Source organism: Parambassis ranga, chromosome 19, assembly GCF_900634625.1.
Source record: "Parambassis ranga chromosome 19, fParRan2.1, whole genome shotgun sequence".
Lineage (NCBI taxonomy): Eukaryota > Metazoa > Chordata > Actinopteri > Ambassidae > Parambassis > Parambassis ranga.
In genome coordinates, this window is record NC_041039.1 from 9892665 (window position 1) to 9913854 (window position 21190).

At 40.5% G+C, this 21190-nt stretch overlaps 1 protein-coding gene across 1 annotated transcript in view; it reads left to right on the forward strand.

Moving 5' to 3' along the window:
* nrg3b (neuregulin 3b) overlaps nucleotides 1–21190 on the forward strand; it is a 152465-nt gene that overhangs the window by 115987 nt on the left and 15288 nt on the right. Inside the window, exons 3-5 of the mRNA XM_028431585.1 lie at nucleotides 13293–13366; nucleotides 17475–17501; nucleotides 20750–20852. Coding sequence (XP_028287386.1) covers nucleotides 13293–13366; nucleotides 17475–17501; nucleotides 20750–20852 — 204 coding nt within the window. The remainder of the gene's footprint in view (nucleotides 1–13292; nucleotides 13367–17474; nucleotides 17502–20749; nucleotides 20853–21190) is intronic.

Sequence of the window (21190 nt, forward strand, 5' to 3'; positions counted from 1 at the left end):
TTGATCACTCCATGATGTAATCTCATCACTGCCACTTCAAAGTAAAAGGGCAGAGTGAGGGATTTTCAGCCACCTCTTGCTAATTCAGCAGACACACACTCAGTTATTCTGAATTCACAGACGGTCATGCATCAAAGATTGATTAGCTTCTTAGCCGAAAACAGACCTTGATTTTTCTTCATCTTCCCGAAAAATGGTTATTTGCTGGGTGCAATCAAATGGATTCTTTAGACTTGTTTGTTATTTAGTGGAAACAGAAGTGATCAGGGTCCTTGCACTCACACACACAGGGACACAGAAAAATACACACAAACACCAGGAGCTTTGGGCTCCAGGCAAAGCTAATCAACAGTGCGTAAGAAAGTAATTAGTTGCTAAAGCAGCACCTCAAATGTAAGATGAAGCAGTTGCAAGAGAAAATATATGCACATTGACAGTTACAGGTGAAAATAATACAGAACACATCTGCTGAGTACCACAACTGTGAAAAAACATATTTTTGTGTGAATATATACTGACAACATCTCTTCCTACCACAGTTTCCTCTTAATTTGGCCTGTTTGAACTATCATTTTAATGTGTTATTTTTATTTGTAAAAATATTTATATTTATTTAAATTGAAAATTTAGTCTTTGCCAAGACGACTACAACTGAAAATGTTTTACCGCTCTAAATGCTCTGAGAATGACAGGTTGTAACACTGTTAGAGAGGCTGTGAGCAACAGTGTGTTGTGCATCCAACATGACAGATTATTAAAAGGCTTCGGAACTTTTTTTAACTAAATTCCTTTAAAAATTTGAACACTGTCTGCAACATCAAGGGCAAACAGGGCTGTGATTAGTCAGAGGATGAATAAGTTACGAACAGCAGCAAACAGAGACTTAGAGATTTACATAGACTTATTGCAGATATGGTACCTGTACATATTTCTGAAAGATCATTTGTCAATTCCTCCAGTCATTAATTTCTAGCAATATATGATTTTTCCCTCCACCGAACCTGTCATCGCATGTAAACATGCATCTGTAGTATCAGCAGTAATCCTGCACTCGAACCATGTTAGCAGGCAGCACAGCTGACTCTGTTGACAATGCTATCAGTATATGTCAGCTGGCTATTGAGTTGCAAAATGTTTCTCCCTATCAGCGTGATTTGTTGAGCACAGGAAAATCTAATTAGCCACCATCATTGGGGATGGAGCTTGACTGACATTGATGCACTCCACGTTGACGGTTTCCTCCTTATAATTCCCAGAGTCACCCACCCTTCATTTTCATTTCTTTTACCCATCACTTTCATGTTCATCCTTTTAGCCATGATTCCAAACTGTGACAGAGATAGATATATTGCATTTAACCAAAGGCTAAACGTGGAAGCATATCCACTGACGACTGCATAGTTACAGCTCTGCCTCTGCCTCTGATATGGTTTATTTTGCTTTCACTTTTGGACAGTGAAACAAATGAGGACAGAATCTTCTGGATCTTATAACAGTATTTCACCATCCTCTGAAATGTTGTAATTTCACAGAAAAGTGGCCTAACTCAGCTCTGAGGCATCAAGTGTCATTTCTACAGGGTACAGGAGATTTTTTAGAAGTTTAACATCCTAATACCAACATATGTAAATAATATAGTACAGCAAAGAGGACACTGACTATGCAGCGTGGGATCAAGGGTAATTAAAGCAACAGAGGTCATCTATTTCTGTGCTGGAGGTACATTTCGCCCAGGAGGGCAGTACGTCTTTGCTTTTGCTGGCAACAACAGCAATATGAGAGGAATTGAATTAGAATTTAATCAATACCAATTCATAGCTGTCCACAAGTTAAAAAATAGCTTTTACTCACACAAAACTCACCAATACTGTAGGTAAATTGTAAAATATTGGTGTGTTTAGAGGGTATAGGAAATATAGATCACTGTCCACACAGAAAATCTATATGGTTGACATCTGCTGTGAGACAGTGTGGTTATTTCTCCAGCTCAATTCTCATCCAATTAGCATTGCAGCTATAACTTTGTTTTCTAAATGTGAATGAAATCCATTTCTTAAATCTTTTTGTTTTGGGGGGTGTTTTCTCAGCGTCTGAAGAACTGTATTCCTTTTGTATTCCAGCTGGATCCTGGGGCTCAGATATGTGTTGTGCACAAAACACTGACCTTCTTAGAGTGTGGTTAATTTTAACTGCGTCTGTCTATTATATTGTAGACGTAAACTAGCTGGGATCCATTCTTTTAAATGAGCTATCAGAATGCTAAACAAACTCAGTTCATGGTGTTAAAATATGCAGCTGATTCTGGTTGATGAACACAGTTCATTTTGAACACCTGCTATTTTAAAAAAAACACCCTTCTGATTTTTACTTGAAATTGTTACAATTAGACTGAAATTGAGGCTGAAACATGGCCAGAATATTTATATAGATGAAAAAGGCCTTCGTACTGCTTCGTGACTCTCTCTTCATATGTAACATTTATGCACAAGGGTATTAGTTAATGAGCATATTGATGCGACTTGCATGTTCACAGTTGCATGAGACAAATTAAATGGCAACTTTAAAGCAATCAATGGGTCTACATAGCTGCGATACGATGTGAAAAAACGATCAATAGGAATCCCAGTGATGTGTATGAAAGCCCATTAGGACTTGTGTCTTGCTTCCTCATTAAATACTGTACAAAATTAAACAGCAGCAGTATTATGGAATTTGTTTTAATGATGATTATTTCTGCGCATTTTAAATCATGCCTGGGAAGAATTGCTGACCTTCTGTCTCTTGGTCTAACAGGCAGTTATACCAACGCTTTCAACAAGACTGTCTGGTCTCAGTCAGTTCATTCTTCGTTGCACTCCCTGTCCCCACACCTAAAACTGCTGAGACATTCCGAGCTGTTCCTTATTTCTCTGATACATTCTTTTAGCCCTCTCAACCTGTCAGCTATATCCCTGTTGCTAAAGCTTCAGCGATGCCCCTGAAAGGTCTCAGTTTGTGATAACCATAATTCTCAGCTGCATGATTGTAGCAATCAATCACTGGAGTTTGACAGTGTTTTCCATTTGGACCCATCGCCACAGGTGCAATTCAAGTAACTTGCAGATGTAATAAACAAACCAAAAAAATCTAACTTTTATAAACAATGTGTTGTTTGCTATTCCACATGTGTCATTTGAAATTATAGTAGGGGCAATTATAAAGGCACAATAAATATTCAATGACAAAATTTCAAGCTAGGCTAAGATGCAATTTATTTGGTCTGACAGTGTATTGCGTCGAGGCGTCTGCCTGCAGGTTGAAGAAATGTGGCCATCTATTCAAGGCTGGTTGGCTCAGGCAGTCAGATTGATCACAATGGGAGCAATCTCTTTTTACCCCAGACACTTGTTTGGGTTCTGTGGAAGCTGTTCCAGTTGTCTTTATCGTAGCACACTCCTCTAAAACTCTCACACTTGTAGACAGCTTGCAGAACTAAACATACCACATTCGACGCACAGGAGGCACAAGATGTGTGCAGCAGGCACTTTAAGATGTGCCCGCTCCTCTGTAGCACATACACATTCACCTTATTACATTGTGTCTCACTGTGAGAGTAGTTATAGAGGAGCCTAATCCATCTTTTTACAGCTGATACTGTAGCTGAGCCAGAGGGTTTGGCTTCAAGACAGTTCAAACAGACAAAGCTCTGCCTGCTTAGGACACTCTTTGTGTGTGTCCTGGTATTTGTAATTGTGTCTATGTGTATCTTTGCGTGTTTATGTGCAGGTCCATTAGCATTTGCAATGACGTGAACTCAATCATGCTGAATGTAGCCGACAGGATTAAGGTTGTACAGACAGATGTCAGCAGCATTCCAAACATTGGGCACAACAGGCAGCAGCGTCCTCTTTCTTTACAGAAAATCATTTCCAAAAAGCTACAAAAAAAGAAGTAGGTGGGTCTAAATGATAAAAGAAGAGCAGCTCAGCGACTGGCAGACAAAAAGTTAACTCAACCCGACCTCTTTGATGAGCTCCTGATGCGAATGCAGAATAGTGTTAACACCTGAAGCTACATTGCGTCGTGGCTTTTGCTCTCTGTTATGCATCACAGAGCAGAATGATCCCCCTGATACATGAAAACTGGAGCCAGATTTATACTATGTAGGCCAAGATGAGAAACGGGGAAAATGGGCATAACTAATTTCATTGATGTTTATGGAGAAAACTGCAGCATAATCCTGCACGCATTGATAGTAGTATTTACTTGCAGCTCTTGGGGGCATTCACAGTGTTTTCCACCCATTTCTGATGTAACAATCACTGAGTGGGGCACATGATGTTGACTGCATTCATACTTGCTGAATAAAAGTGTGAATAAAAATATGTTACAGTGCTTTACACGAGTCAAATTTGAGTAGCCACTGTTTTAACTTAATAACTTAAATAAGAGTTCTGTGGTCTATATCTATCACTTTTTGATTAGCTGTTGTCAATAGGCCAACAGTCTCGTACCTTTAATATACCAAACCATCCCACTTGTGGGCAGGCAGGTTGGGACGGTTGCTGTAGCTGTCATTCTTTTTCCAGTTAGTTAATTAGCATTTAATCCGACTTGCTGCTCAAGTATTTAAAAAAAAATATCCTTGTTCACATCCAATAAGATATTGCTTGTTTTGCCCAAGCAGTTAAGGGTTAACTGAAGTTAACTGAATCTCAAATGAAGCGATACAGATAGGGTGCAGTGGCAGAGGTTAGGTTATTTTGCCTCCTCTGGGTTACACATAATGACAATGTTTGATATATTGTTAAGTGTTAGTCAAGTATACTGCAAGAAACACCACATTTCCTCATCCTCCCCCTAGATCTCACATCCTGTAATCACAGTATAATCATATTTTAATGGCAAGTCTTCTCCTTTAAGACTAAATTGCTAGTCTATGGCTAAACACCCCTCTCACTCTAATGCTTTGCTTATTTACAAACTGAAGACCTTAGATAAAAGAACATTCCTCTCTGTTATTTGTCCACGACACCATTAGTTATTGTTATTAAAAGCAAAAGCAGGGAAATGGAGGTTAATAAAGACTGAATGGAGGCACAGATTTCATAACCAAATAATGAGCATAATTTATGCAAAGGGTTTTTTTTCCTTGTGCAAATGACTCGCTAAGATGACTTAGTATGCATAACTAGTTATCACAGAGAGTAGCTTTTTAGAAAGGTAATTGTTGTCCCTCATATATATTTGAAAGCTCAGAAAGCAAATGCCTGTAAGATGAAAGGTCCTTTTTCAGGTCTGTAAGACACCACATGTTTAAATGTATTCAAGATTTGAATGCATTTAAGTCGTGTTTTCTTTCATACAACATGCTAGTGATCTGCGTTGCTAACCCCAGATACAAAAATGCCCACTTTATGTGATGTGTTCAGACAAGACTACAATGTTACATACATTTTCACCCAGCCATTACTCGAGGAAGGTGAATTATTTAGGCCGCTTTCCGCTGCTAGAAATCCTGGCACCTTTAGTAAAGTTGAGTCAAACAGGCTGTTCATGAATAAAAATGAACCATATTCAAAAGCAATGATTGATGTTAGGTCTTCAATTTTCCATCTATTGTCTGCTTTTCAAACAACACAGACGAGCTTAATTACTTTCTCTTTGGCACCAGTCCTATAGGGGCATGTAAATGATATCAAAGAAGATAAGCGTTTACACACCTCATTGACAAGCAGGCTCTCTGGTGGATTTTTTTTGCTTCTTCTGTCGCCATCTTTCTTTATTACTGTTTAATAATCACATTATGTCCTCTCAAGGTGCAGTTCAAACACCCCTGCTAAATTTGTAATGCACCGCTTCATAGAGGAGGCAGCCAACAGAACTTGTTGGCTTGCAGGGAGAAAGAGAAGACTAATGAATAATAAAAGGTCGCAGGAATGTCTCTGGTGGTTGAGGAAGATATTGTTTTGATGGCTCTCATAGGTTCTAAGCTGCCAAACCCAGAAGTGCAGAACTTTAATTTTACCAACTCTCACATAAGCTGTGCTGAGCAAAATAAAACAGTCACTGTAAATGTACGTTCATTTTGAATAATAATGATCATGCACATTTAGTACAACAGCATTTTAGTGATTGGGAAGTTAAAAAAATATATACACAGCTAATGTTGGAGTAGACCAGGCCTTTTTTAATTACCTATCTTCTTGAAAGTGACTTCAGTCTTACTATCTAAGGCAATCATTATTTGGCAGCAGGGGTTCTCGCCACACTCAATAGACACATTTATCACACTGCACCAAGTCTTTTGATTCACTGCCACAATTAATACAGCAAACCAACTGGTGCAGTTGATGTTGTTAAGTATTACTGAATTGGGCGTTACCCCTAATATCCATAACTTGACCTACAAGTCATGCATAATAAAATCAAGATTTGCATATGCATTGAAGCACAGATGCAATATGGCATTATGTTAATTGCTAAATATTGAAATAAATTATTTGGGTTCTGTTCTCTGTGTGTGGTTGGAGAATGCTCCAGTATTTTAATTTGCTCATTTTTTAAGATGCACACCTGCTGCCATCCATGATACACTCCTACTTTATTAAGTGTGTAAATGCAGCATAGGAGGAGGCTAAGGGCATGTAACTGATTTAAGCTGCATTAGAGTTCCAGAGCAGACTAATTTTTACCGCTGGGAAGGTCAGGATGGCTGACTAAAATCCATTTTTTTTTGTGAGCCAAGGAAAGTAGACCTCCAGTGATCTAATTTTGTTTATAATAAGAAATACACACATAAACATGTCCAAGCCACTGCAGGCACATAAGCATTCATACACATCCACACAGCTATCCCTGCCTCACTCTCAATATCAAAGCCTAATCAGCTGCTGACACTTTTCTCATTGTTATTGATGGGCCATGAGGGAAGAATAGGTACGAGTTGGCTGCAATCTGCCTCAGAGTTGTTCTATGGTAAAAAATAAAACACAATACAAGGCCAAAATGCCTCCAATAGAGACCGCTCTCTACCTTATCGCACAAGCCATACATATTCCTATCTGTCTCCTGCAGCAGTGTAGCAGGGAAGGTGGGGTGGACATGATTTATACCTTGAGCTGATTTGATGGATGCCTATTACTACGTGTGAGCTGTTTACATAGAGGAGTGATATGCAGCTGCCAGGACATTCAAAACTTTAATGTGTTTCCTAAAAGAAGCAAAGCTGTGAGGACGGCCGTAGCAGAGAACCCTTTCCCCCTGCTGAGTGTAGTGTACATCGTAATAAACATATAAACATAATGCAGGCAGACTAGATGAATAACAGGCGTAATAAATTTTAGTAGACTTAATTATATTGATGACAAAACAGAGCAGAGGGACGTGGAAAATATTGATGCATGATATAAACCTGCTATGATGCCCTGAATAAAATGTAGATTGCTAGTCATAGTGTCACATCTTGCACATGCAAACATAGTGAGAGGTTATCAGAGCTTCATTGTAGCACTCATTAATGAGCCCCTTTACTGTTGTAGTACATAGATGGTGAAGTTAAGTAGTGTCTTCATTTCTGTTCCACCTTTTTGGACCCTTTTTCCTGAATGCACTCTGCTTCCCTGGTAAACAGTGTTTACAGTAGATTTCATTTTCTTCAGCAGCACCCTGGTGTAATTGCTGCAGCAATGTCCCCACTATGCTTTAGGGATCATTACATTTTCATCAGCTAAGACAGCCATCTCATTCATCAAGAGTAAACACACCCACAATCAAATGTCATCTGATCTAAGTAGCTAAATAAAATATTTCAGTAGACGCACAGCACAAAGAGAAACACAGCACACACTGTTCTGGTCTGGTCTGGTGTGCCCTATCCACAATACTCCAAGAAGTCATTAGACTGTTGGAGGATGAAGACGTCCCGGCTTGTTTGCCTTGCACATCAGCTATGGCTGAACGTGTAAACTGCGAGCTGGCACTGTATCACGCAGGAGTGCGCACTGCATCACGACAGAGCTCCCAAACTGCGAGTCTGTAACAGGTGTTGTTTCAAAGGACTAGAGATAACAGAGAGGAAGAGAAGGGTGAGGGGAGACGGACACAGTGAGAGAGGGGAGGGGAAGCTGCTGAAGGGGATGTATTCCTCTTCATCTTCAGATATTTCTTTCTCTTTCTGGATGTGTGTGCATGCAGTGGTAAAAACACTCACAGGCAGACTGGGAAATTCTCTTTTGAAGAGAATAATACTTTAAGCTATGCGCTCTTGAAGAATAAGGATGAATCTTACCAGTTGTCCATAAAGATTAAATATTCATAAGATTTGCACTTCTAACCCGGTATAACACTAGACATCTACATTTTGTACTGTTAACCCTTAACCCCTTTACAGTCACTTCTAGTGTTGTATAATTTAAATGTGTAATGCTGTGCGTCCATACAGGGCCGAAAGAGAAATAAAAATAATACATTTTATCTGCTTGGCAAAAAAAAAGACCCTTTTTCAGGAGCCTTATATATCTAAACAAAACCACAGATCAATTTTGGACAATGGAGAAAAAAACAGTCTGTGGCTGTTCATTATTTATGTTTGTTGTTCTTTTAGCCTGGAGGGAAAAGTGTTTTATATAAATAATACAGACTCTGTGGAAATCTTGATGATACAAGAAGCTGGAATACAAATAGGAAATTTAATCAGAGTAGACGTATGAAACCAGGTTATTATTGATACATTTGCCAGCTCGTTAATGCATTCCGTTTAAATCAGTTTAATTTATGTGCTTATACTTTATTCAGAGCTGTTACATGCATGTGATAGTCATGGTTGAATGGCTGACAGACTGGGCTCTGAAAATTAGACACATTAAATTTAGATTCATTATAAATGGTGCATTTTGTTGGAATAAAAATAATGTGTAGTAACATTTTAAGAATAAGAGTTAGGTGAGAAGACTCATGTTTGCTTTAGCTTAGCATGAAGACAAGAAACAGCAGGAAACAGGTAGCCTGTAGCTCATCAAATAAAGACCATAAGCTGTGCTTCAGAGCTGCTTGTGTCATCGTGACTGGTTTTTAGCAGCTGCTGGGAGAACTGAGGTTTGTAACTTGCACAGTTTATCAGACAGATAACCTACTGTCGATCCAAAAATAGCTTAAGAGCTTTGAGTTAATCTAGTCAATAATTACTCAATCCTTTCAGTAAGCTATGGAACCTCCCCTCTGCCTTCTCGGTAAAAGCATATGGGGTTATTTTATGGGCTTTGGGGTTTGGAAGCTGATGTGCATGGGTGTCATAAGGTAAATGAAAGTTTGCACTTCCTTCCCTTATCCCCTCCTCGAACCTCTTTTCCCTCCCCTTGCACTCAAACTATCCTCCATTTTTCTTCGCACTAATTAACAGGCAGGATGGTGATTAGTCATGAGGCAGAGCTCCCCGCCCCTCCGTCATCCTCCAGACTCAGAGGTGTGTTTTCTCTGTGACTGGAACATGTGTTAAAAGCAGCTGGGTAGTCACAGACAGCTCTGGAGCAGTAGGGGAAAACATTCACTATGTCTATAGCTGCTGTTCCTATGCACGGTGTGTACAGGATAGAAACACACATGCACACACACACAAAGCTGTCATAGGTGCCCCAATCCACACACGCATCTGGGTTCACTTTGTGATGTTTCCCCCCATGTGGAAACACAACAGCACACACAGGCACATACACACACATTAAGACACGAGCTCTTGTTGCCCCATTTCCCCCTTTGGAGATACAGACTCAAACACATACTCAAAGCACGTCATTATCTCACATTGTTTATCATCCATTGAGGCATTCAACGCCATGTTCAGGCAAACACATTTACAAAGCATTGTTTGCATCTCATTGAGGGACTGCTGAGCTTATTTCACAGTGCTACAAAGATGGAGGCAGGGGGAGAGAGATGGAGACATAGACAAACAGAAAGCAAGCCCAGACGTAAACAGATAGCCAGACAGGCATTCTGCCTTCGGGATTGTGATTCGGAATACTAACAAGGCATCTCAGCCCACACCCAGGGAGAGAAGGTGTGATGTAGGGCAGAGCCACAGAGGGGAGGGTCGACTTACCCTTGAAATCTGACTGGCTGTCTTGGATGCCTCCCTGGAATTCTGCAGTGTGTCATTGGCTCTTTGAGAGAGTGACAAAGAGGAAGGACAGAGCAGGTGTTTTATGAAGGATCCAGTTTAGAATTACGATTGTTGAAATGGTTTATATCCGGCCACTGAAATGTATCACAAATGTCATGTATTAGATAATTTAATTATGTGTCCACCCTGTCCTTACTTTGAAACCCTCTCCCATACAAAGCGGTTAGGATATATGTGATTATTCTAGTAATTAATCGGATATCTTTGCATTAGTCATTTAGACCGATGGCAGCATAAAGCATGTTTTTAGTATATGCCAGTTCACTGTAACATGTCCAGTCAGATTTAATGGTCTATCCCTATGGTGATTAATGACAGTATTTAGATGGATATTCAGTTTAAGCAAAGCATCTATTTAAAGTTATTTAAATCATGTCGGCTTCAGCCTGTTTTTCCCTAAAGCCCATATGATCAGCACTTTAGACTATTGTCGTTGTAGACTAGGAGTATAAATACAAACGCCAAGCTTCAAGGCCTAAAAAAACAGAACCAGTGGAAGTATAAGAAAACACTGTTCTGACCAAATGTATTAGTAGCTCCATGTGATGCTCTGCACAACATTAAACAGCACATTGCTGTGTAATTTAGAATATGCATTAAAGAACGGTTTGTGTGAGACATTAGAGAATACTGGGGTTTTGCATTAGTCACCTTTCAGGCTGATTAAGAGGTAGAAGTCTGGCTGTGGGAGAGCCGACAACTGTAGAGAATCAAGTTCTTTATCCCTTGTTGGTTGCCTGAGCAGAGAACTATGGAGCTTTTGTGTGTTTTCCTTATTATATGAGATGACATATAATGAATGAAATGACACAAAGAGTTTGAGGTTTGAGATTTAAAGGGCTTAATTCGAGGGTATTTTTCACACATCATTTGAACAGTAATGAGACTCACTATTTAAAGGTGCAGTTAGAAGAGATTTTTACAACCACATAACGCAAAATGGCTGTTTCAACGATCACACCCTGCAGCTCGACTGTGGCGCTGATCACTGTGAACGGCACACGGTTTTTAAATTACACACCCATCAGTTCAAATGTTTTTACATCTTTCATTGTGACTTAAGTGATTATCATAATAACTGCATTATGTTTGAGAAAGGGATAGTTTGTAGTGGAAATGACTTTAGCAATCCAACACCTCAGTCGTGTGGAGCATTGTAGCATTTTAGGAGGCTGTGCAGTGCAGCAGCACTAACAGCCCAGTATTACCTCTCTAGCACATACAGTCAGGTGGGCAAAGTTTGCAGCTGAAACTTGGGAAAACATTGATGTTGGATTTATGATGGATTTATGATATAAGATATGCACAAGGAGTTTTATTCTGACATTTGACTAAAGCTCTGCTTGTCCTCCAACTGAAATCCAGCCAGGTGGAGACACTCTGTGAGGTTTGCATCTGGTGATGTGAATTTGTCAGAAAAACCTCTGGTTAATGTTAGGTATTAAAAACAGCGGGGTTAGGGGGGATTAGGTAAAGGTCATCTTAAAATACACAAATTCATAACATTAAGCCCATTTTACAATGAAAATGCTTCCACATGGTCACCATTTTGGCTGCTCTCATGGTGAGTTCTTCATTATCATGGAGAGATTTAGCCGCAGAAATATGCACACACATGTACATTTAGCACATGTAGTAATATTAAACAGGTTGTCTCTAACATGTAATTCTGTGCAGAATTGCTTTTGGAGCCAGATCTTTGACAGGTGCACAGGAACATGGCCATGCAGCTACATTTACACAATCATCTGCTTTTCTAGTGTGAAATGAAATGAGCGTGTACCATTTATTTTCATCAGTTGTGTAGTGCAACTTTATAGAGGAAACAAGAGAGATGTTACTGACACATACTGAGCTGAGACAAGCTGAACAAATGGAGCTGAAACTGCAGCTTGAGATGTAGAAACAAAGAATTACGACAGTTTTCTCTCTGATCCCAGCTTTAACCAGCAACTTGTGATCTCCACTGCTGCTCATTTTACATTACTCCATGTGTTTTATTATTTTTTTCCTTAAGGCTATCAGGACAAGCTGATAAGACCAAATGGTCTACTTCTGCTTGTCACTTGTCCAACAGCTCTGCTCTGAATGTGTGATCTGTGACACTGGTGGAAATGTGACGGACAGATCTTGATGGATAGTGTGTGTATGTGTGGATGTATGTGTGAAGCCCCTGCTGTTTACCAACAATATATCACTGACTGATGGAATAGAGAAAATACGGACAACTCTGACATAGCGCTCATTCATGTACAAGTTTATATTGAAACAGACACATCAAAGCAAATCCCCCAATTGTCTCGCCTAAGCTTTGAAAGAGCAGAGGGATGGATCAGCCCACTGAATGTGCTCGCATTATGGCCACTCTTGAAGAGAGAAATAAAACTGCTTAAGTCTCTTTGAGACTAAAACTATAGAGGATTGTGAAGAAGTACTTCCAAACTTTATTTTCTTGTGTTTTCGTGTAACTTTGATTTCATTTTCAATTTAAAAGTATGTTTTTTTCATTTATTTCTTCATACATTCAGTACAATGTATAGGTTGCAACATACAGAATCAAAGGGTATTGCTACAATATTGCATCATCCACAGCTAGATATGAAGTGTCATAATTTCAGTGGTATCTATGACAGTTGCTGAGGGATCTACGGGAATCAACAGTGCCGCCATATTTATTTGACAATGGAGGCAAATATTTGGAGTGAGCCAGGATTTTGTTTGTATGAGAGCTCCAACTATGGCAGCTTCCTTTCCACTGTAGATCTTGTGTTGTGTGCATCACGCCAAGTCTTCTCCATCCCAGTACCCCATTTCTTCCACTGGGACCTGGCATTCCTGTCAATCATGCACTATCAGTGAGGCTGCAGGCACTGCAGGGGCCTGCCCAACTATCTTCTCCTTCTTCTTTTTCTTCTCACCCCACCCCTCTCAACAGTTTCTGTGTATCTCCCTCCACCACCTCAGTCCTTAGTGAGCAGTCCACTCTTTACTTGTCTGTTCATTTTTCTTTCTAGGTTTCCTGGTCTCAACTTTTCCTTATCTGAATGTGTCTTCAGCTGCTGGACTTTGGTGCGTTTTGCTTGATTTGTCCTAATCTTAAATCTCTCTCTCTCTCTTTTTTCTCTTCTCACAGGTGTAAGGAGGGCTACCATGGATTACGCTGTGACCAGTTTGTACCCAAGACGGATGCTATCTTGTCAGACCCAAGTACGCCTTCTGTTCTATTTTTTATTGTACAGTCTTGGTGTATTGATCTGCGACATGAACAAAATTCATAACAAGTACGGGCTACACGCCCTCGAGCGAATCTGTGAAGGCACTGTATTTGTCAACATGATAAATATAAAAACAAAGCCCAGCTTTATATTAACTCTTACTGCACAGAATTGCTGTTGAAATTTTATGTTCCTTAAGATGTAAATGTCCAGATGTGATCACATTTTGAATAATAGTCTCATAACGTGGAGGTTTAAATTCAAATATAAATTAAAGCAAATATTAAAGCAGTAAAAAACATGATTTAGTTACCACATTAAAATGTATAGCTTGACACTACACGTTATTAGCCTGCATACATGACAAAATACTGATGTTAGAATCAAATGTGTTCATAAAACTTCCTCTATCTGTTATTGTGATCTTTAATCTTTTCCTTAGTCTTAGTAGCTCAAAGGAAGAAAAGTCTTCAGTTTCCTGTTATTCATGAAAAATCATTTCCCCTGAAGTCTGTAAATCCCCATGACAGCTGTGCAGTGTAGTTAAAAAAATAAAGCTCAAGTCAGAGGTACATGGAAGAGAAATTGGAGGCCCACAGCCTTTCCCTGGAGACTGCGTCTTTACAAATTCACACTGTTTCATGCAGTGACTTCACTCCTCTGCACCACCAGTCAGTGAGCAAACTTAACTCCTTTTGCCTTCTGTTTGATTCCAGCATGCCCACAGAGAGTCCATTAAAGGGGTCACAAGCCAGTGTCACAAAGCATGATTCAGGCTCTTACATGACACACAGTTTTCACAGAGGGATTTATTTTATCTTCTATAGGCAGCCATCAACTTTCCGTCTGTCACTGCTTCACATGATTTTGTGTTCTTTTTATCTTTATTATATTATATCTTTTAATGACACAAACTTTGTTGTGTTTTTGCACAAAAAAAGAATCACTCAACAAAAGGATTACAATGATGTTATGGGGGATTGACTAAAATGAATAAAAACCATATCAGGAGACCAAATATCAAATATTTTGCTGTACAGCAATGGTAAAGGGAAAAAAATGTGCTTCTGGGATCATCATTTTTTTACACTACTAAAGCCTATAAATCAGTTTGATCAGCATGTGGGAAACACTTCAGAGCAGGAATCTCCCAGACAACAGCGGTAACCCCAAAGCTATATTTGCACAGTTGCAGCTCTTACTGTAATAACTCTCCTATGTTGGAGCCAGATTAGTTTGATTCCCAACCTATTCATTTGACGACCCCTTAAATCAAAAGTATTACCTTACATCAGGCCCACATGCACGTTTTACAACATGTCAACAAAAACCCTGCTACGTTAGAAAACAATATCCTAGGATGCTACACGATACAAACTCAATTCTACTACTCCACAGTCCCCACAGTCCACCCTCCCAAACAACCAGAACTGCTAACCCTGCAAGATTGGAGAGGGGAATGAAGCCTATTTTGATCTCTGTTGATACAAAGTGGTCTAAAATTTACTCAGATTACGGAGGGGTTTTAAGGATTATCCTGCTTCCAAAAGCCAAATCATGTAATAACACACACACATACATGTACACACTGTCAGCTACAAGTAGGGCGAGCTCCAATATTATTCAGTTCATTGTGTCTCTGTGTGGTATATGAGATTTTTTCCATCCATTGACATAGGCGTATTTGACACAGTCACACACGGAGGTGAGAAAAAAGTTTCATCTGCCATGCACACTTTCAGTTTTTCTTCCCTGTGAAATCAATCTGTGCACCTCACAAATCATTCATTGCCTCTAATCCTTTGTCTTGATATTGACTGGAAAAAGACTAGAGAACATATAAGACTGGCTTTCACACAATGCCAGTCTGTCATTTACACTTCCTTAGAGAGGTAGAAAGAGAAGCAGTGGTTGTCCTGCACAAAGGGACAAAAGGGGGGGCTCCCCACCAGGCACTCCATGTTATACTACTTGGATCTCAGCTTTAAAAATAAGGCAGGGAGAAGGTGCTGTGTCTAAGGTATTGGTGCACAGTGGGGAAGTAGAGGGGTTTTTAATTGGAGGCATGACAGTGTAGGTAGACTGCAATTTAGTTGATACCTGGTAAAGAAGCTGAATGACTTTCCGTCACAACTATGACCGAGTTTTCAGGCATGCCAGTAATGGGTACGCAGCACCTTTGAGACTGCAGAGGTAGTGTTTGCTAGAAGATTGAAGAGTGAAAAGACGGAGGTGAGCAGCAGTCTGGATTTACCAAGCGAATTCAGAAAGGGGAGGAGGGCAATTCTCTAATTGGAACTATTTATCTCCTGTAGATATTAGGCCTGGAGTAAGTAGCTACGCAGGATATGGAGTTCAATAACACAGACACACACAGACACACACACCATTGGCTTCACAGTTTCCTGCTCACCCAAGTGAAGGAGGGGATTAAGGATTTGATTCACTTCTGCCATTGTCTCTCCCACCTGCCAGATTCCTGCCTCTTAATCGGGCCAAAAGCATCTGACATGATGCACAGGTATTCTCCAAGCCGGCTCAAGGCTTCCACAAGACGCCGTAAATGATTCCCCCGGGTGCTTTGAGTTGCCAGGGCGAAGGATTGGGAGCCTGCACATATTATGATTGGTGAATGTCTCCAGACAAGGCAATGCCAGAGGAAGGGATGTGTATCAATGTTGTAATGACATCATCTGCACAGGCTGTGACAGTCAGGGCGATTTAGACTGGAAAAGTGTTGGCTGCTGCCATGGGCAATCACAAGGAAAGGCTTGGATGGATCATACAGATCAGGCAACATCAGTAAGATGCTCTATTCACTTTTTTTTGGCTTCTTTGCCAAGTGTTTGTGCCAGAGTGACAGAAAGCAGCCTGCTAATGAAATGGGCAGCCATAGCTTGATCATGCAGTTGTAATTCAGAACTCCTTGTAGCAAAAAGCATAATGGCTCCCAGCCCAAAATGAGTGGCCCTGAGCTGTTTACATGGATTGCTATGACGATGAAAATGTGGGCTTTATGTTTTGGTCAATAATAAAGACAACTACTGTCTGTCTAGTGGGAATCTGTCAGCCAATCAGGCAGTAAATAACACATTTTGACTTTAACATTAATTTGTGTCTGAATATTTATTTGAAAGAAAGAAAGAAAAGTTAATTATTCATATTAACTGGACAGTACTTATCATCCATTCATCCAAATGTTCCTGCGCCCTCTGTAATTTTGCCTGCGCTTACCTCAAAAGCAGCTCTACAATCAAAAATTCTCCCTCTCCTGCTTTTTTAGAGATGGTCCACCACATAATCTGTCAGAGCTTGGCACACTGTTTTCTATTTAAAACTCAGGCCACCTCTGTCAGAGAAGCAATTACTAGTGAGGGTTTCATTTTAATTTAAATAAGATTACATGGGAGTGAACACGAGTGCTTCATTTTATCTGTTCCCCCAGCACAAGGATTGTGGGAAAATACATAAGTGCGTGAAAAAAGACTGTGTGTAAGAGAGAGGGTCAAACGTGTTCTGAAGTGTACGGTATGTGTGCACATGCATGTGAACCTGTGTTGCAGCGTGACGCATTTTAAAGCCACCAGCTTGTGAATATTGAAAAGCTATATGCTTGGAGACAGAGGAGAACAGTTACTGCAATGCCTCGGGCTCGCATCAATGTAAAAGGCCTGTGCAAAGCAATGACGGTGACATAAAGCTACATGATATGTCATTTTCAACTTTTACTTTCATGAGTCTTCCTTTAATCCTCTCAGCCTCCATATCTTTGTTGTTTTCTTTCTTCATCCCAAGCCTCTGCAGGCTGTATTATGGAAATACAGCCCAAGCATCTGGGGCTGGCTGGCTCATTATTTAATGCACAAGGGGAAGCCATGTCTGAAAAAGCCGTCAAACCAACTTAATGGTCTAGTTGCAGCATGTGTCTCTCCCTAAGGTGAATTCTGAGTAAGACAGAGGCGTAACATGTTGTAACATTTTATAATCTCTCTCTCTCTCTCTCTCTCTCTCTCTCTCTCTCCATCCCTCCCTCCCTCCCCCTTCCCTATGTCTCCATTTACTCCTTCCTTTCTAATGCTACCTGGCCTTGATTGAAACAGCGGATGAACTTGGAATCGAGTTCATGGGTAAGACAACTTTTCATTGACAGCACAGAGTGCTCACTCTTTCATGTGTCTAACATCTGTGAAATACTGCATACAAAACACACAATCCAGCACAACAAGGCCGCTCACCTTGGAAAATTAATGTGGGCCAGTCGCCATGGAAACACCATGGTGGTGAATTAGGTGTATTCTGTCTGCATGAAGAACAGTACTGTTAAGAGAGGCGTGATCTAATGGAGGAAAGACAGACGGCAGCAATTTATGTACTGTAGCAACCTTTAACATGTATGAATAAGCAGCAGTTAAAATATTTTTTTATGTGTTCTGGTGTCAGCAAAAGGATCAATCTACAACACTGTACAAATATGAAAATGGACAAAAGTACAGCCAATGGAAAAGACCTCAACTGAACTCAAGTTTTCATCAGAATCCCTCAGAGTTGAGCCACATATGCACATGGCTAGAACTGTGTAGCATCATCTTCTGGCTTAGGCCGCAAACTTATCAATCACTCTTTGATAGAGAGATCACTTTGGTTCCATTGATACACTATTACAGTACTGTCTTTAAAACACAAATTATCTAGTCCTCTTCCTTTAACAATGACACTGTTCTTTGTCCAGATGGCATACACACCCTTACCACACACACACACACACATTCTGATTTTTCATTTTCTCTTTTGCCATCTTTTCCTCGCTCTCCGCCTGCTTTTGTGCATACATAAAAACCATTTTCCATTAGCATGGCTTCATACACTGCTGTCACGTCACACACTTGCTCCAGGAAATGGAAGGAGAGAGAAGACACTGTGGAAGAGAAGCTAGCTGTCCTGCACACAGCATTTCTCAGCTCAGTGGTTTTAATCTGGGGACTAAATTAGTTCAGAATGCTACTGCAGGTGGGCGGATGCATTAGAGAAAATGAGAACAGGATTGATCGATTGATAGCTTGACAGATGACAAATAGAGGTCCGGAAAGTTGTTGTTTTTTCTTTCGTTTTGTTTTTGCTTTGAAGAAAGCACTCTTTACTTGCCTATTCATTGCGTTCCTTTATGACTTCCTCTTTTGCTTTATCAATCAATCTTTTGATAGTTGTTATATAAGACCAACATGTGACAGTCTGAGACAGCCTGTCAGAATACAGCAAAGCTTTGTTTGAAGTGGGATTGAGTGCTCTAAATATGATCCTGTCTTTTGATTTTCCTGCATTATTTAACCCTACAGCTGTGTGTGCCGCACTGGTTTACTCTGATGTATTTTAGGCTGAGCACCCTATTTTATTGTACTGTAGAATGATCCACTATAGAATTTTACTTTAGTAAAATTTCAAGCGGTTGCTATGGCATCACTGTCATGTCCCTGTGTTAATATAACATGGCTCAGCCGGTATGGCTGAGTCTGTTTACTTTGTGTTTCCTAACATGTGCTCGCATCTAATTTCAAAAATGCCTCATAGGCATCGATCATAAAAGGCCAGTAATGGCTTTATGTACAGACTGCATGTTGGTTTTACCTTACAGGCATTCAGCAGAGCTTTGTAGACAGCTGTTTATGTTCAGATTCTGGGAAAGCCTATTTCATCCATCACAAAAAGGCAGAGGCTGGTCTCAGGTGGGGCTCTACATGAGCTCTGACGATGCAGCAGCAAGGAAAGATTTTTTTCCATATTGTTCAAGTATGCAACCATGAAGAAGTCATTCCACTGATGGAAAGGCCGGAGGGTTTAGAGGGGAACACATTTTCAAGTGACACATTACTTATAAACAAAAGAAAAAACTTTTAAAAGTGCAGCTTGAAGGCGTGCTCCTGAAAATAACTGCAGGATGAATCTGTAAATCGAGTATTTGTTGACAGCTGTGACATAAGTATAAAACTAGTAATAACAACTAAACTAACATTTTAATAGTATAATGCTCTAAGTGTAATCAGACGCTCAGACATTTTTGATCCATAGAACCATGTGCTACTTTCCGATATTTAAACAAACCACAGCGTGTCACATCTCCTGCAGCTTGTCTTTGGCTCTATTTTAATTCTCACCCATCCTGCCTCCCTTTACAGAAGCTGAGTGGGCAGTTTGAACCTCTGATGTGTGTATATATTATATACATATATTATATTATATTTATATATATATATCCACATATTGTCACTTCAGGATGTGCTCAGATGTTATCTTTGTCTTTTCCCTGAAGTGTTCTATTATTGAAAAGGTTTCCCTCCAGTTTAAACTCCACACTATCTCTCAGCTGTGTTGACGCAGCGCTGATGTAATGCAGGGGAGAAAAAATGGTGCAAAACATGTTGTTGCTTAGTTTAACTTTTTTGAACAGCGGATGCTCTGTGTCCTTAAACCTGGAGTTGGAGGAAGTTGATAAACCTGTGCAGACAAGCACAGATAAAGAAGACCTCTCAGGACAGTTCTCTGTTGACAGCATCAAAAGCCACAGACAGGCCCTCAAAGGTCATGAACAGGTTGCAGCAATGCTTTCTGCACTTTTCCTGCAGTTGTCAAGGTACTGAGATTATACGCATGGGGGGATTTATTGTTTTGGAGTGATCGAGTAATGTCACAGGAGGTTGTGTTTAAGGTCATGAATGGGAGTGGGGTCCCTCCAAATAACCGTAATGCTGCAGGGTACAGATTGTGCTTGTTTTTGATCAGATTTTTTAAGCCAGTGAATTCACCGCCAGCGACCCCTGCAACTATGTGCTATGGTAAGTAGCACAGCACCAAAATCCAGCTGCTCAACGAGACAGATATCTGCCGGGATCAACTGCTACTTGTCCCAGCTGTTTGGTGACCTTAAGCCTCTGCTGCTGACGTGCAGGGGTCTGACAAGAAGCTCTGGGAGCATTCATTTGCTGCTAATTCCCTGTCGCCATCAGTCTCTGAATGCTGACACACATACAGAACTTAAATACTCACACACACACACACAGTGGGGCCCCTGCTGTGCAGACAGTCCATCGGTGTTGCCTGCTGGGTTTGTCTGAACGGAATGATTATCACACTTCAGTTAGCACATGTCACTGAGCCCTGCCTGTGTCTGCCATGTCCCTATCCCATGCTCAAACACTGACATTTACTGACAGCAGCATCAGCCGCTTCATGCTAATGCAGATTGTGGCTGGATGTCTCTGTGTGTGTGTCAGCCCACCATTTATGTGTGTTTGGTATGTTAATTCATGAGACAATCACTCCCCATATCCAATGTGTCACAGGAGATATTCACTGCCTTGAACTGTGTTCCCTTCCTTTGCAGAGAGTGGTGACACCTACCAGAGGCAGGTGCTGTCCATCTTCAGTATTGCCTCAGGGATCTGTCTTCTTGGAGTGGCATGTATGGCTCTCTACCGCCGCAACAAGTGAGTGATGCCAGCCCGAAACACATTAGTAGAGTATGGCCCCCGGCTGTGCAGAAAGAGCACTTTACTAACATGGCATGGAGCCCAATGAAACTCTAAGTATGAGTCAGCTGGAGGATGTTTTAACAGGGCATCAGATCTAAACTGTGCAGGATGCATTTGGGACAGAAACCCCTGTAAGATCTATTTGTAAAGTGGTTTTAGCAAGCAGGTGTGTCACAGAATGTTTCACACAAAACTAAACATGCAGATTCAGCAAGAGCTCGGATAAGTTTAAAAACATTACACCCTGAGTGAATGTGTGTGACTGGATAAGAGGGAACAGACAAAGTCCATTA